We start from the raw sequence: 16,320 nt of genomic DNA on the forward strand, positions 1-16,320 counted from the left end.
CAGTGCCTCACTCTACATTGTTAGACTCACAGTCTTCCTAGGATTTTTTAACCGCCGGTTTTTCATGTATTATTTTGAGAGCTCACTAAGTGAATTTGTGACTAGCTCTTGAGTGGTCTGAAAATCATGATGAATGGCGAAATAAATGACGCTCTTGTTGAGCAAGGAGCCTCTGGGAAGTCAACATGCATGAAATACTGAGGAAGAGCAACCTTACTGGGCAAACTTATTTCTTCGAAATTGCTTGCAAGCTGTCGGAGAGTGATTCTAATAATAATAATAATAATAATAATAACGGTTTTTGGCCTATACAAACTAGTTTCACCTATTTTCGAAGACGCAGAGGTCACGTGCCTGAGTGAGCGGCGGACAGAACTGCGATAAGTGAAGGGGAACAGTAGTCACTGTGTTACCTGAGACCAGTGGATACAGTGAGAAGAAAGTCGCATAATGCCTTCTCAAGTTCACACGTCTGCTACGTCACTCCAGCCCAGACTCAAACCGGCTGGAACTTCAGAACAACAATAAAGTCTACAAAAATGTGGAAAAATTTCAGAGATCATGAAAAGGAGGAGGTTATTTCGCGGAATATTGTTCTGAACGGACAAAACCAGACTAACCAAAACGTTATTCGACTACGTGTGGAACAAGAACTGCAGAGACGAGAAGAGCCTGGATGGATGAACAGCAAAGCGCGCAGCTGAGGGGGTTCAAACTCCACTATCGGCAGGCCTGAACATCATTTTCCGAGGTTTCTCATTTTCACATCAGGAAAATGCTAGGGCTGTACCTTAATTAAGGCCACAGACGCTTCCTTCCCACTGTTACCCTTTCCTGTCCCATGGTCGCCATAAGACCATCTGTGACTGTCCGACGTATAGCAAATAATAATAATAATAATAAGCCAGACTGAATCTCGAGCAAGGAGAACATGCTCCAGATCAAGTAACAGCGTCGTTCACTCTCACCGTACTTCTTGAATTTGTTTCTTGAAGAAGCAATATGTGTTTTAAAGGATTGCCAAAGAATCCACAGCAGACTCTGTTCTGTGGGTACATTGAAACATTACAAACTTAAAATCAATAGAAAGAAAACCGAACTGTCAGTTGTGAGCACGAAGCGCAACATTTCCGTCACTTAGAAGATAAAACTTGTCGGTCATATTCTGAGACATAATGACATCCTAGTAAATGTATCTGAAGGAAAAGTACTAGGAAATAAAGGAAGAGAAGACATACTTGCAGGGTGGGAGAAACTTGGTGGAATGTAAAGGAAAGTGTGTGATGTCAGCTGGTCTCGCACGGCGACCTCAAAGCTCAACTTGTCACTCACATATTCCAGCAAATCCGAAACCCTGCGACTTCAATAGGTGAGCGTTTCGATGAAACTGAAGAGGTTGGTGACAGAGTCATTGTTTACACAACGAAGACAAATTTCAAGCACGGTATTTCCCGATATGAAACCGTGACCTTGGCCAGACAGCTACAGAGCACGCTTATGCCGAAATATAAAGACTGCAGATTTTGGACGGTACCAAATAGCTTAATATGATAATAGTGCAAACTGTCCTCACTTAACACGCAGAGCGGCTCGAGGACAACACTAACACAACGAGCCATTAAAACACTAGACTACACATTTCGACTTCGAAAACCCAAGTAAATGCATATTTTAAGACGGTTGCATCGTTCTTGTACGATAACATAGGGAAGGGAGAAGGTGGATGTTGGTCTCAAAGTACCAGTGATAAGAATAAAACAAATGTATAATTAAATTAAAACATTCAGTGGTCATGTTATGACTACAGTCTGATAACAACTCCAAGAGCAAACCACACACAGATCCTACAATACCTTTCTCAGTTTGATATTTCTGTGGTTTTCCATTCTCCTGCACTAAGGCGAATGCAGGCCACGGACGCCAACCCCCTCACCTCTTCCCAACATCTCCTTCACTGAACAAATCTCCCGGCCTGAGAGACGGTATCACCGTCTGAGGAATGAAAACATTTTTACTAGTAGTAGTAGTGATATTTTTACTGCAAGATTTTTCTCCTTTAAATCATTGGTTCTAGTCACATGCACCCGTCCGGCTCTATGACTAAACGGTTAGCGTGCTGGCCTTTGGCCACAGGGGTCCCGGGTTCGTTTCCCGGCAGGTTCGGGAACTTTAAACATCATTGGTTAATTTCTGTAGCACGGGGCCTGGGTGTGACCACGACGCGCAGGTCGGACACGCCCGGCACTAAGGACTTCACTACCTGCCACTAGGTAACCTCTTACCACTGCCTCCATTCAAATAAACTGTGAGCAGTTCGTGCGCTTTCCAGCAGAAACTACTTTCAAATGTTCCTGATATTTTGGCAGATAACTTTCCCCCACGCAATTTTAGAATTACCATACTTCCTAATTTAGTTTTTATAACAATTATCATAAGATGGCAATACATTCAGCAACTTGCTACATGGTCTGTGTGACATGATATTCATAATCATTTACCTCATCACTTGACATTAGGTTCATCACATCACTATGAGTACAATTACCGTCATCAGAAGCACAAATCACCTCTTATGGCACTTCTGGGGTTACATCGTTACCTCCGTTTGCTCTACTGTGTGATCCTCCTTATTAACAATTGATGGAAAGCGTAATCTTTGTGTAATTCTGACCACAAATACAGCTAAACGTGCCCAAAACGGAAACTTTAGTACCTTTTCGTCGCGCCGACGATGGGACAGGAAAGTCCTAGGAGTGTGAAGGAAGCGTCCGTGGCCTTAAGTAAGATACAGCCCCAGCATTTGCCTGGTGTGAAAATGGGAAACCACGGAAACCACTTTCAGGGCTACCGACAGTGAGATTCGAACCCACTTTCTTCCGGATGCAAAATCACTGCCGCATGCTCCTGACCGCACGGCCAACTCGCCCGGTCAGAGCGAAATCGCAAGGGACGGAAATAAGAGTTTTGTTTCTGAAATCCTTTTAGTCCAATCACACTACATAGCCTTTATTTATACGTAAATGTTCTGGTCCTTTGGTCCACAGAATTTCATCAGCCCTTTTCCTCTTTCCAGCCCACTGAGTACACTTGAAAACCGATGAAATGCATAGCTTTCATCGAAACAGTATTTTAAAGAAAGTACGATCGTATAGATTGAAAAAAAAATACAGGCACATAAATTTTAACAGGTATAGGCCTACCCACGGCACTTTGTTTTTATAATCTGTCAAATGACTTGCGATCACATTGTCTTCTGCACGCGTACATAGCACGATACATAACAAGCACAAAACTATCTGAACAACTTAGCTGTAGCACGCTAGATGGCACTGATGTCGCCAGTTTCTCGCAGGGCCATATTTGACGGCACCGATGCCTGACGAAGTATTTGCTCTTGCATGTACATCCGTGGGTCGTCCAGGAGCAGACAAGGTCAAAGAAGGCTCGCTATGATCCAAATATGTGAAATCAATTCCATTCTGCACAGCATGGCGAGCGGAGAATTGAAGGTTGGCACAATCTGTTCCAATGAAGGATAAATACACACTACCCCACATTCCAACATGTTATTCGTGAAATTCTTACCGAAGGGAAAGAAGGTGAAAGCTCTTACGTTCTATGTTTCCAAAAGTTTTCTGTTTCATTGCTAGTAAACAACTTGACTTGTTCACCATCACTTGAAAACATGGTCAAACAAAGTGCAGTGGTTATCAATATGGTACTGCAATATTGGATGAAAGGGGGTGAAACAGTTGGGCAAAACCAGGAACATATAGATTTAGACTGGCAATGAGCAATAGGATTCTGGCCGTCACTACACTACCCCGATGCATTAATATAAAATAGTAGCCGAAATGGGAATAATGGACAGGAGATAATCCAAATAATTAGAAGCACTTAGAAATAATAGAAATAACTCTGATTAATTAGACCTATTAGGTCCTTTATTTTACTGTTAAGAAAAAACGCTGGTATATCAATTCAAAAATGCTTAGCTTGGCCACCTGTTTCAGACCGATCTATGGTCTAATCTGTTTCCATTCAAGTCTCTTACATCATGATTCACACATATTTTCAAGTGCAGTGATGAAATTACACTAACAAGGCTAAACGTGCGTGTCCTTTGGATTTAGATCTAAAGCATGTGAGCTTAAATGTTTCTACAACAGCTGAACTGTGGCTTCTTTACTGAACTGACACTAAGAACACGACGAAGACCCAGTGCAGTGGATTTGGTCAAAACTAGCAAAAACTGCCAGAAACTGGACCCGGGCCTCTTACAGATAACACACATATAAGAGACGCAAAGAAATAAAAATATAACAGAAATAGGGGCAAGAACATAAATTTATTATGGAGATAAAATCAAAAAAGTTTGCATAGGCGAAACAAGGGGACCAAAAATCAAATAGATAACATTAATCATACGTGGCCCTTAATCAAAATACACAAGACTCACTGTTTATGTCACCTTCACACTCGCTTACCTTGATAAAAGGCGTGATGAAAAGTTAGGTGGGTACGAAGTATTTCTTTTATGCACATCAGGTCTAAACAACCATGAGTTTAGGGAGTAACAGCATCTTATCATAACATTCTCCCTTTCAATTTCTCAGGTAAGACATAAAACTCTCAACAATACAAATCCACGTCCCCCGAGAATACAATATCATTAAGTAAGAGAACTTAAAATGGGAGAAGAGGGAAGGGTGCAACGAGCTCAAAAAATTAAATCAAAGAGAAAAGGGGAAGTTACCATGTTTTCACGCAAAACAACTAAGATAAATGGAAAACCATCCCGCAAAGAATAAACATATTAATCTAAAATAGGTAAAGAAAGCCAATGACGGCAATGTGAAACGAACAATTAATAAGTAAACTAGACACAAAGGTATTACGGATCCAAGCGTCAGAACCGCCCACGCTCCTACAGATACCAAGGGGTTAGGTCGCCGAATAAAGGGACGTATAAGAACGTCAACGCACAGCACATAACAAAATAAACAACCGCTCTCGAGCTCAGACAGTATGAACCAGAAAGTGGTCCATCTTAAAGAGACGGAGTGTCTCCAACACCAAAACACACAGAAACAGACCAATCGCGTTGTTAGTTTGCATTCATACCACACCAATTTTGGTGGACATGAAATATACAGAACACGCGATAAAATAATACAACATGAGCTCAAGCGGTATGTTAATGAAGGGACATGAGTAAAAGGTCTCGGACGGCACACAGCAATTAATCACATACACACACACACACACACATGAATCCGTATCACCTTCTGTTCTCAAAACAATCATAGCGAAGCAGTAAAGGAAATTCAAAGTTAACACACAAATAAATTAGAAACACATGTAATGAGGGAAGCCTTTCTAACCCAACCATGGTGAGCACAGAACGAAGCAATAAAAAAACCAAGAGAAGATTAAAGAAAAATAAATATCTCGATTACATAAGCAATTAACATTCTCGAAAGGCCGAGATATGTACAAAGATATCTTGAATCTGTTAAAATATCTTTTATATGCCACAAAGGCGACTTGGAAATCCAATCCTTTCATCTTCTCAAGTCAAAACTCCCTACACAACCAACCAGAAAGATGAAATGAAATGTCGTATGGCTTTTAGTGCCGGGATATGCCAGGACGGTTTCGGCTCGCCAGGTGCAGGTCTTTCTATTTGACGCCCGTAGGCGACCTGCGCGTCGTGATGAGGATGAAATTATGATGAAGACAACACATACACCCAGCCCCCGTGCCATTGGAATTAACCAATTAAGGTTAAAATCCCCGACCCGGCCGGGAATCGAACCCGGGACCCTCTGAACCGAAGGCCAGTACGCTGACTGTTCAGCCAGCGAGTCGGACACCAGAAAGATAACCCAGCAAGACGAGGCAGAAAAGAAATGTTTTGACCTTTGCTTACGTATGAGATGCCATCTACCGGAATAAGGAAAGATTACGTAGTAGTAACAGCACATGATGGGAAAGAGTAACAATTCATAGATACAAGAGTTCGCTAGGAACGTGAAGACTTCAGAAAAGGCAAACGTACCATAAAATGATATGGCGCGGTTGATTAGGTATGTTCCCTTTCACAACTCAGCTTAAAACATTATATGTATTCTCTCTGAAATACATCTCAGTAAGTTTGCACATGTGAACATCTTTCGTAGGAACATACACATTACCTCTAATCTTGAAAGATAGAAATGAATGGATAAGGATTTTCTTTCATGTACCAGTGCTTCCTTACAAGTGTCCTGAGATAATATTCTGTCATAACATGCCTAACAACTATTTTGAGTGATGCAATCCTTCCACTCTAATTTTAACAGTAATGTTGACATCTTGACAATATATCTTCAAATATTAGAAACGACTATGTCCTCTATTATTCAATTACTAAGAAAACCAAAATTTAACCTATAACCAAATATTGTATTCTTCTTCTTCTCCTTATCCTTATTATTATTATTAATACCGTCTGCTTTCTTTCTTAATCTGTTCACCCTCCAGGATTGGTTTTTCCCTCAGACTGAGCGAGGAATCCCACCTCTACCGCCTTAAGAACAGTGTCCTGGGGGATGAGACTGGGATACGGCTGGGAACAGACGGCCTCACCTCCTATGCTGAACAGGAAGTAGTGGAGTGGCCTAACCCGGCATTTCTCTGGAGGAGAAGTGTGAAACCACGGAAAACCACTCAAGGTTGGCTGAGTTGGGAATCGAACCCCTATACTCAATTGACCTGAGTCTGAGTGGACCCCATTCAACCCTCGTGGGGGGGCTAACGCCAACACATGATCTCTGTCTCTCTAGGCATCTTCAATAGTGAATGTGAACAGCGCTGCCTGTCCGCGGACAAAACAAGAGTGCACATTGTTCACGTCGCCTCCCACACCATCTCCCGTCATACAAGTGAGAGGTGATGTAGTTTCCCGTTGCTTTACTCACAGAACCATGAAGTCTTTGCTTTCCGATGGCCAAGTTAAAGACGGGGTTGACCCGCTCATGTTCACTGATCAGGGGGTGTCCGACACTTCACCTCATGCCAGTTTCAGCTAGGAGAATCTTGATCACCAACAAGTTGAGAGTCCCTTTTAGTCGCCTCTTTCGGCTGGACCAGGGCATCCTAGTGATGCGAGACTTGTGGTACTACAGGGCTTGGAGCTTATTTTAAATAGTCTATGTCTCTGGTCATTTCGGGCTTCTGTCTAGCCGGGATTACGTGTGTTCTGAATTCTCTCCTCCCCCATCCATCTTTAGTTCCGGAGTTCTCACTCCGAATATGAGCTCTTGAGGTCACAACACTCTCAGCAATATCTGACCAGAGAAACAGAAACTTCTCCACAGGACTTTGGTGTAGTTGCATACATTCTGAAGCTAGAACAGTTTACAGTCAAGCCGACAAGCCTTCCGGATGTTTGATCGAATCAGTTTTTGCATGATGCCACAAAGAGCGACAGGAAAATGTATTCATAGATTGAGTTCATATTAATGGGTTCATTTTATCGGAACTGCTGCTTTAAAGCCGATGGTGGAATGTCAAGTACTATCGCCCTTTAAGTAGTTGTGGCTGCCGCCTTAGTCTCCATAAATCTCTTACAGGTGCGTTATATTCTTTCTTCACTCTCGTGTTCTGTGCTGTCTAGTCAATTGACCATCCCAGCAGATCTTCTCGCTACGTGTCCCAGATATAATTGTTGACCATATAGAAGGTTTCTTGTCTTGATTCTGGTCTCTTTGAGAATGAATTCATTGGTGTCGAGTTTCCTTCAAGAACTGGCGAGGTACACATGTTCAGCTCTCGAAATACCCTGCAGGTTTCTACTCACAACACAATTCGCAAGGGGCTTGGCGCTCTGTCACGACAACACCCAGTCCCCGAGCCAAAACAAGTACCGAAATGTCAGTAAAGTCCCCGTCTCTATCGTGAATCGAATCCTAGGTCCTCTGAGCACACGCGCACGATACAAGATGGGCTCCCATGTCTACGGTTACCGGCCAGAAGTGACCCCATTGTACCGAATCGAGAACGAAAACGTAATTAAAATTATTTTGGCGATAGCTCCCGTTTCTCTCCTTTTTCCTGTTCTTTTAACGTCACTGTAACCACATGGGCTGTAACACAGCCCAGTACCCGCGGCTCGTATCCCGTCCAGTGCATGTGAAAATTCACGTCGCTCTGGTTCGGTTTTCCTGTGAAGCTGGAGGTTGCATGCTACCAAGCGTCAGGCAAAAGTCAGTTATATTTCCCTGGTTTCTAATTATCATACCAGAAAAATATCAGGTCTCTACATTTCCTGACATAAAATATGATCGACTAACATGATGCCCCAACATCTAGGTCATCGGCGCAATCGGTAAAAGCTATATCATGTGTAACAAGAGTAGTCGCATTCTTGGAGGATAATCTACCTTTCACCAGTAAAACGAATGATGTTGCTGACCCTCAGTTCGCACGTCAAACGGTTCTGATCTAACACTCATTCGAACCCCATTTTATATAACATCTAGAACGTATAAGCGACCAACCTGAGAAATTTTGATTTCGTGCGTCGAACAGTAATGAAGGAATGGATTCTTCCTTAGGGGTGAACGTTTTTAAATAGTTATGACTTCTAGGAAATGGAAGACCACCCTTCATGTAAAATTTTAAGTTCTTGCCTGACACGGTTTCGAAAGAATGGAGAAATATTTTACACCTAGGACATACAAGCGGAACCTTCTCGTAAAATTACAACTTTGTACGTCAAATGGTTTTGGAGAGAGCTCACCCCATTAAACACCGTGGGGATGGAACGTTTAAAAGTACGCATTACCTAGGGTTTAAAATATGTGGAATTTGTGTTCGGACGTTAAGCCATTTCAGGAATGAATGTATTTGATGTTAACCACCAGTTACTGTACCTCTCTGTTATTTAACACCTAGGACATGCATCACTCCTCACCTCCTTGAGGGGTGTAAAGACAACTTCTTATTTAAGGTCTAAGACAGAGTTTTATGTTTATAGAGGGCAGCGTCGATCTCTGATAAAAATCGATATGAATCCTCCATTATTATTTAGGCCTAGTATTTGTATTAAGGCCGGCCATGTGGTGTAGGGGTAGCGTGCCTGCCTCTTACCCGGACACCCCGGGTTCGATTTCCGGCCAGGTCAGGGATTTTTACCTAGACCTGAAGGCTGGTTCGAGGTCCACTCAGCCTACGTGATTATAACTGAGGAGCTATCTGACGGTGAGATAGCGGTCCCAGTCTAGAAAGCCAAGAATAACGGCTGAGAGGATTCGTCGTGCTAACCACACGACACCTCGTAATCTGCAGGCCTTTGGGCTGAGCAGCGGTCGCTTGGTAGGCCAAGCCCCTTCAAGGGCTGTAGTCCCACGGGGTTTGGTTTGTTGGGGATTTATTTGTATTAAGCTTCTGGAATTTGATTAGTAAGTTGAGAGGTTTAGATCGTCAACGTGTGCAAGAATACATAGGTACGATCAAAGGAAAAAAGTAGTTCAAATAATTCCTCCAGTCGTGTATCATTTTAGCTAAACCTCTGAGTTTTACAATTACATTTTTTGGTAATAAAGAAGTGAAATCATAAATTCGGTCGAGTACATTGGCTGTTGCGAAGACTTCGTTTTAGAACTTCACCAACTTCTACACGGTCTTACCACTATGTGTCACCTACGATATCCGAAGTTCTTGTAGAATTACAAATTCATACGTCAAACGGTTTGGAGGGATGAATAATTTTGTCATAAATCTTCATCCCCCCCTTAGGGCTGTATTATTTAAAATCTAAACTTTATAGGAGTAATCAGCATGTGTCTCGTGCATCGAACGGTTTCAGAACTCATCACCAGGCTCTGATTCACACGAGCAACAATCAAGTGAAATTTCAACGTCATCGGATATCACCCTCCCCCCCCCCCCTTAAGTATCATCATATAAGGAATTTGAATCATTTTTCCCACCCCATTAAGTGGATTCCCGAAAACAAAAGAATACGTAATACGTGCTTCTTTATTTTTAAAAGAGATTCCAAATACCAATTGTCACGTCTGTAACATCTTCAGTATTTGATATTCTCATAACATTTATTCAACCCTTTCTTAATTTTCTCACCCCCCTCAACTGAAATTTTCAGAAAACAAAAAATACCTGTTTCATTATTTTTAAAGAAGTTTCCAGATACAAATGTTCACGTCTGTAATATCTTCAGTTTATGAGATATAATTATCCTCATAAAAAAATCAATCCATTTTTCAGTTCTTTTTACAACTCTCCTTAAGGGGATTTTCCGAAAACGTGTTTCTTTATTTTTAAAATAGATTAATAATACCAATTTTCACGTCTGTAACGTGTTAAGCTTTTGCCATTAAACATTCACCCCTTTCTCCTTTCCCCTTAAATGGATTTTCGCAAAACTAATTATGTGTGTTTCTTTACTGTAATATGTTACATTTTTAGATGTATTGTAGATACACTCTTTTTTCAGTCCTGGTCACCTCTCCCTGAGTGGATTTTCCGAAAACAAAAAGTACGTGTTTCTTTATTTTTAAAGAAGTTTCCAAACACCGATTTTCATGTCTGTAACATTTTCTGTTTTTGAGTAAGTATCCTCATAAAAGGTATTCAACCCCTTTTCAAATTAAGTAGATTTTCCGAAAACCAAAAATACCCCCTTCTTTATTTTTAAAGGAGATTCCAAATACCAATGTTTACGTCTGTAAACTGTTAAGTTTTTGAGACATACTCATTTAAACAATTCATCCTCCTTTTCACCCCATTAGTGACGGAAAATCCAAAAATTCTCCCTGTAATATAAATGTATCCCCAACATTTCATTTCTGTAAGAGTTTTGGCTGGGCGTTGATTACATTCAGTCGGACTTAGCCTTTTATATGGATAAATAATTATGTATTACAGCATGCCCAATCGTGTGAGGTGCAGCTTTCTATAAGAGCATAGTAAATATCCCTCAACAACCCATAAGAAAATGTATACCTTAATCTAAGGATACCAGTCACAGGGATAATTATATTACAGATATTCTCCACTTTATTACGCCATGAAAGATTTTCATCTCTAATCAGCATTAATAATTTAGTATTCTGCACTCTCAACTCAATGATTGAAGGAAAACAGCTTTATATCCAAATTTAATGCACATTGACGTTTATAAAAAATTATGACGCTTGTTTTTATCAGGTTATTAAGCCCTGCTTCAAGTAATAAAATATCCTGCTGCATATTATATTCAGGTTCTAATTGCTAGAGACTGTGTAGAAATATTAGTGTCATCAGCAAAAATAGATGGTCTTCCATTTAACCTAAGGTGGCCAATAATGAAGGTAAGGAAGGAAACCTGAGGCACGTCAATTGAGACTGAAGTTGATAAGTGAGTTTTACTGTGTTTTACCTGTTCTAGGGCAAGACGAGTGTCCGCAAGCACAGCTATGCCCCCGTGTGGAACGAACAGCTGGTCTTCTCGGAGATGTTCCCGCCGTTGTGTCAGCGGATCAAGATCCAGCTGCGGGACAACGACCCCGTTCACAACACTGTCATAGGGACGCACTTCATCGACCTCAAGAATATCTCGAATGACGGCGAGAAGGGCTTTCTGCCGACGTTCGGCCCTACCTTTATCCACCTGTATGGCTCGCCTCGCGGGTACAGCCTGCTGGACGAACACGCTGGACTGAACGCCGGGCTCGGCGAAGGGGTGTCCTACCGGGCACGTGTCCTCGTAGCTATCCGCACCGAGATCTCCGACAGCGTGGATCTATCGCCGGCCGACGTCGAGCTCGAACCCACGTTCCCCATCAATGAGGTAACGCTCTCTCTCTCCTTCCACTTAGTGTGATTTATCTCAAACAGAGAAAATTTTCAGAAAATATTATTTTTAAATTAATGAAGTACAGAGTTGTTGTTTGGAGTATAGCCAGAGGCCTGAAATACGTGACCCAGTGATGATGAGATTAGTTCGTAAATACAATTTGAAAGGCATTGCTGAAAAGGAATACTTCAGAGAATGTTCACAAATAATAACTACAACACAAAAAGAACTTCAGTTTACTTTATTTATTTGCAACTTGCTTTACGTCGCACCGACACAGACGGGTCTTATGGCGTCGACGGGGTAGGAATGGGCTAGGAGTGGGAAGGAATCGGCCGTGGCCATCATTAACGTATATCCCCAGCATTATCCAGGTTTGAAAATGCGAAAATACGGAAAATAACATTCAGGGCTGCCGACAGTGCTGCTCGAACCCATTATCTCCCGGATGCAAGCTCACCGCACGGCCAGCTCGCCCGGTGATCATCAGTTTAATGTAATCCACCTTGAACTATACCTAACTTGCTTTCTTGGACACATTGTATTAAGAACGCGTAGAAAAATGCCGTCTCAGACTTCTCGCGTTGAACTCATAAAATGGAAGGATGCATATTTAAGGAAGAAGTCCTAGCTCATACAATGTCATGTCCTTGAGATTTTTTTAACACAGTAGCCGAGGATTATTGCTGAACCCCTTTGCAGCAGTCATGTGACATGAGCACGTCGTCTTATTGGCCGTGGGAACACTGGCATAAGTTCTCCCACATAATGAAGTAGTCTCCTGCTTTAGGAAGACGTGATGTTAAGCGACTTCGTGTTTTGTCTGCACGTTCACCTCCTGCCTGTTGAGTCCGGCATCGTCACTGCGGCATTATTCGTGGTTCTGATTGCATTAAGAGCGGAACACCACGACCATCAAGATATGAGGCACCTCAAATGCCAGCGAGAAAGAGTTTCGATAGCTATCCCCAAAGAAGGTTCGTACACAGCAGTTTCAATAGTTACAGCCATCCAGAAACACCATCATTCCATCTCAGGGTCGCAATCCTTCAGTTACCTTTCCCGCCAAGGTCAGTGGTGTTTTGTGGTGCTCAAATGTGACAACCTCCTGTCGATAACTTCTTCCCGTGGGACACAATTCCGACACTCGGGCAGCTGTCGAAAGGAGGATTTGGAACTTATATCTACACAGTATAGTTCCAATAAGAAGAGGTTTAGGAACTACATCATGCTTTACAGAGCTGCCCGCAGAATTTACTGTAAATCTACCGGCATCAAACTGGCACCATACGACTGAGCGCGGACTAGCTTCTCACCAAAGTAGCCGCGGTTCGAATCCCGACCAACCTACGTGGATGTTTTGAGATTAAAGGATACATAATATTATCAACAGTCCCGTGGCTATAATCATAATATTATCAACAGTAGTATTATAGCAATGCATGTTCTAAAACAATGGGATCTGCGTCACCATTTTTCCACGAGGTCAATTACCCCTGGCAAGATCATTGACCCCATGACGTCATGGCTACGTAATCGTGAGGTCACGGCCACGTACGTTTGTTTACAAACAAGACCACGTGCTCATGGCAGCTGTCAAGATGTATTCATCATGTGAGGGTGCAGATGAGGATGAAGTTGACAAGTTTTATGAAGCATTGAGTGACATCGTGGTCAGGGTCAACAGCAAGTATAGAATAGCGCTAATGGGCGATTTCAATGCGAGAGTTGGGAATAGAACTGAAGGATGCGAAAGGGTGATTGGTAAATGTGGGGAAGATATGGAAGCTGATGGGAATGGGAAGCGTTTGCTGGACTTCTGTGCTAGTATGGGTTTATCTGTTACGAATACATTCTTCAAGCATTAGGCTATTCACCGCTACACATGGAATTCGATGGGGAGCTATCAACATTAATGGGGCTTATGGAAGAAAGTGGAACTGGCTGAGTCATCAAAGAGGATGCATCTGGATGTGCTAGGAGTGATATTCGGGTAAGGGGAGATAATGAGGAAGAGATAGGAGATTATAAAGTGTACTTGACGGGAAGGGCAGAGTCTGGGATTATGGGGTACCAGATCCATAATAGACTATATCTTAACCGACTTCGAATTCAGGAAATCTGTTAGGAATATACGAGTTTTCCGGGGATTTTTCGATGATACAGACCACTATCTAGATCTGTAGTGAACTAAGTATCTCTAGGCCTAGGGTAGAGAAAGTGAAATCTGTCTGCAAACGAATAAGGGTAGAAAATCTCCAGGACGAGGAAATTAGATAGAAGTACATGGATATGATTAGTGCGAAATTTCAAACAGTGGACAGTAAGCAGGTTCAGGATATAGAAAGTGAATGGGTGGCATACATGGATGCTGTAGTAGAAACAGAAAGGGAATGCCTAATAAAACTGTGTGTAAAGATGCGAAAAGGCGAACATGTTGGTGGAATGATGAAGTGAGAGCAGCTTGTAAACGTAAAAAAGAAGGCTTATCAGAAATGGCTCCAAACAAGGGCCGAGGCAGACAGGGATTGGTACGTAGATGAAAGAAACAGAGCGAAACAAATAGTTGTTGAATCCAAAAAGAAGTCATGGGAAGATTTTGGTAATAACCTGGAAAGGCTAGGTCAAGCAGCAGGGAAACCTTTCTGGACAGTAATAAAGAATCTTAGGAAGGGAGGGAAAAGGGAAATGAACAGTGTTTTGAGTAATTCAGGTGAACTCATAATAGATCCCAGGGAATCACTGGAGAGGTGGATGGGAATATTTTGAACATCTTCTCAATGTAAAAGGAAATCATCATGGTGGTGTTGCAAACAGCCAAGCTCATGGGGAGGAGGAAAATGATGTTGGTGAAATTATGCTTGAGGAAGTGGAAAGGATAGTAAATAAACTCCGTTTTTATAAAGGAGCATGAATAGATGAAATTAGACCTGAAATGGTGAAGTATAGTTGGAAGGCAGGGATGAAATGGCTTCATAGAGTAGTAAGATTAGCATGGAGTGTTGGTAAGGTACCTTCAGATTAGACAAAAGCAGTAATTGCACCTATCTATAAGCAAGGGAACAGGAAGGATTGCAACAACTATCGAGGTATCTCATTGATTAGTGTACTAGGCAAAGTATTCACTGGCATCTTGGAAGGGAGGGTGGGATCAGTCGTTGAGAGTAAGTTGGATGAAAACCAGTGTGGTTTCAGACCACAGAGGGACTGTCAGGATCAAATTTTTAGTATGCGCCAGGTAATTGAAAAATGCTACGAGAGGAATAAGCAGTTGTGTTTATGTTTCGTAGATCTAGAGAAAGCATATGACAGGGTACTGAGGGAAGAGATGTTCGCTATATTGTGGGTCTATGGAATTAAAGGTAGATTATTAAAATCAATCAAAGGCATTTATGTTGACAATTGGGCTTCGGTGAGAACTGATGGTAGAATGAGTTCTTGGCTCAGGGTACTTACAGGGGTGAGACAAGGCTGTATTATTATTATTATTATTATTATTATTATTATTATTATTATTATTATTATTATTATTATTATTATTATTATTATTATTATTACTATTATTTAAAATTGTTTTAAGTCGCACTAGTTTGCAAAGAATAACGGATGTGAAGATCAGAGCAAATAATAACACCTAAAACCCCGTTAGCGCCTGTTCAGCATAGCAGGTAGTAAGGCAGCCTAGGCGAGCTACTAGTCATCCTCCCCAGTTGTATCCCCCCGACCCAGAGTCTAAAGCTCCAGGACAGGTACCTTAAGGCGGTAGAGGTAGGATTTCGTCGCGTCTCAGGGAAAAGCCGACTCTAGCCGGTAATCAGATTAAGAAGAAGAAAACACAACAGCCACAACATATTTAGCTGGTGTCGACATAGAGTTTTAAGGGTAGCTCTATACGGGCCTACATGCTTTTATTATTATTGTTACCGTGTTTTTGTGGTAGTTAAGCATGAAAGAAGGCGCTGGGTGGTGAATAGGTCTCAAACTACTAAAGAGAAATTAAATTTAAAATTTTAACAAGGTTATATTTTCTTTTCAAAATTAGGTAACAACAAATAGAACAGGTACTTAGTAGCCGAAATACAACTTGAAATGTACAATTACAGGGATTAAAGAATTTGGGCTTCTAGCCCTGAAAACACAATTCTTGAGCAACTAGCTCAACTTTACGATATACCAATTTCAACAAAAGGGGCAGAAGACCCCAATCAAATCCTGGAGCCCTTGCTCCAAATTACACAGCAAAGCCTCCTCGAGGCATACAACTCTCAGTTTTAGAAAAGAGCCACTCGCTCTTAAAGTTAAGCTTCTCCCAGGCCACACCAAACTCAACTTTCAAGTTGTCCTCAAAGGACATATACACAGGGGTAAAATACCCAACCTACTGAGGTCTATTAGGAGAGAAAAGATTAATACATGACCTCTAAAATACAACTTGAGAGGAGGCGAACTTGCACTCCTAATACACTTTGCTTAAGACC

The 16,320-nt window shown here is 41.7% G+C and overlaps 1 protein-coding gene across 1 annotated transcript in view; it reads left to right on the forward strand.

Annotated features, from left to right (window-relative positions):
- The window catches only part of mfr (misfire), a 426,204-nt gene that overhangs the window by 50,557 nt on the left and 359,327 nt on the right, over nt 1-16,320 (forward strand). The window contains exon 7 of the mRNA XM_067152717.2: nt 11,435-11,836. Within this exon, the coding sequence (XP_067008818.2) occupies nt 11,435-11,836 (402 nt within the window). The remainder of the gene's footprint in view (nt 1-11,434; nt 11,837-16,320) is intronic.

Source organism: Anabrus simplex, chromosome 8 (assembly GCF_040414725.1).
Source record: "Anabrus simplex isolate iqAnaSimp1 chromosome 8, ASM4041472v1, whole genome shotgun sequence".
NCBI lineage: Eukaryota > Metazoa > Arthropoda > Insecta > Orthoptera > Tettigoniidae > Anabrus > Anabrus simplex.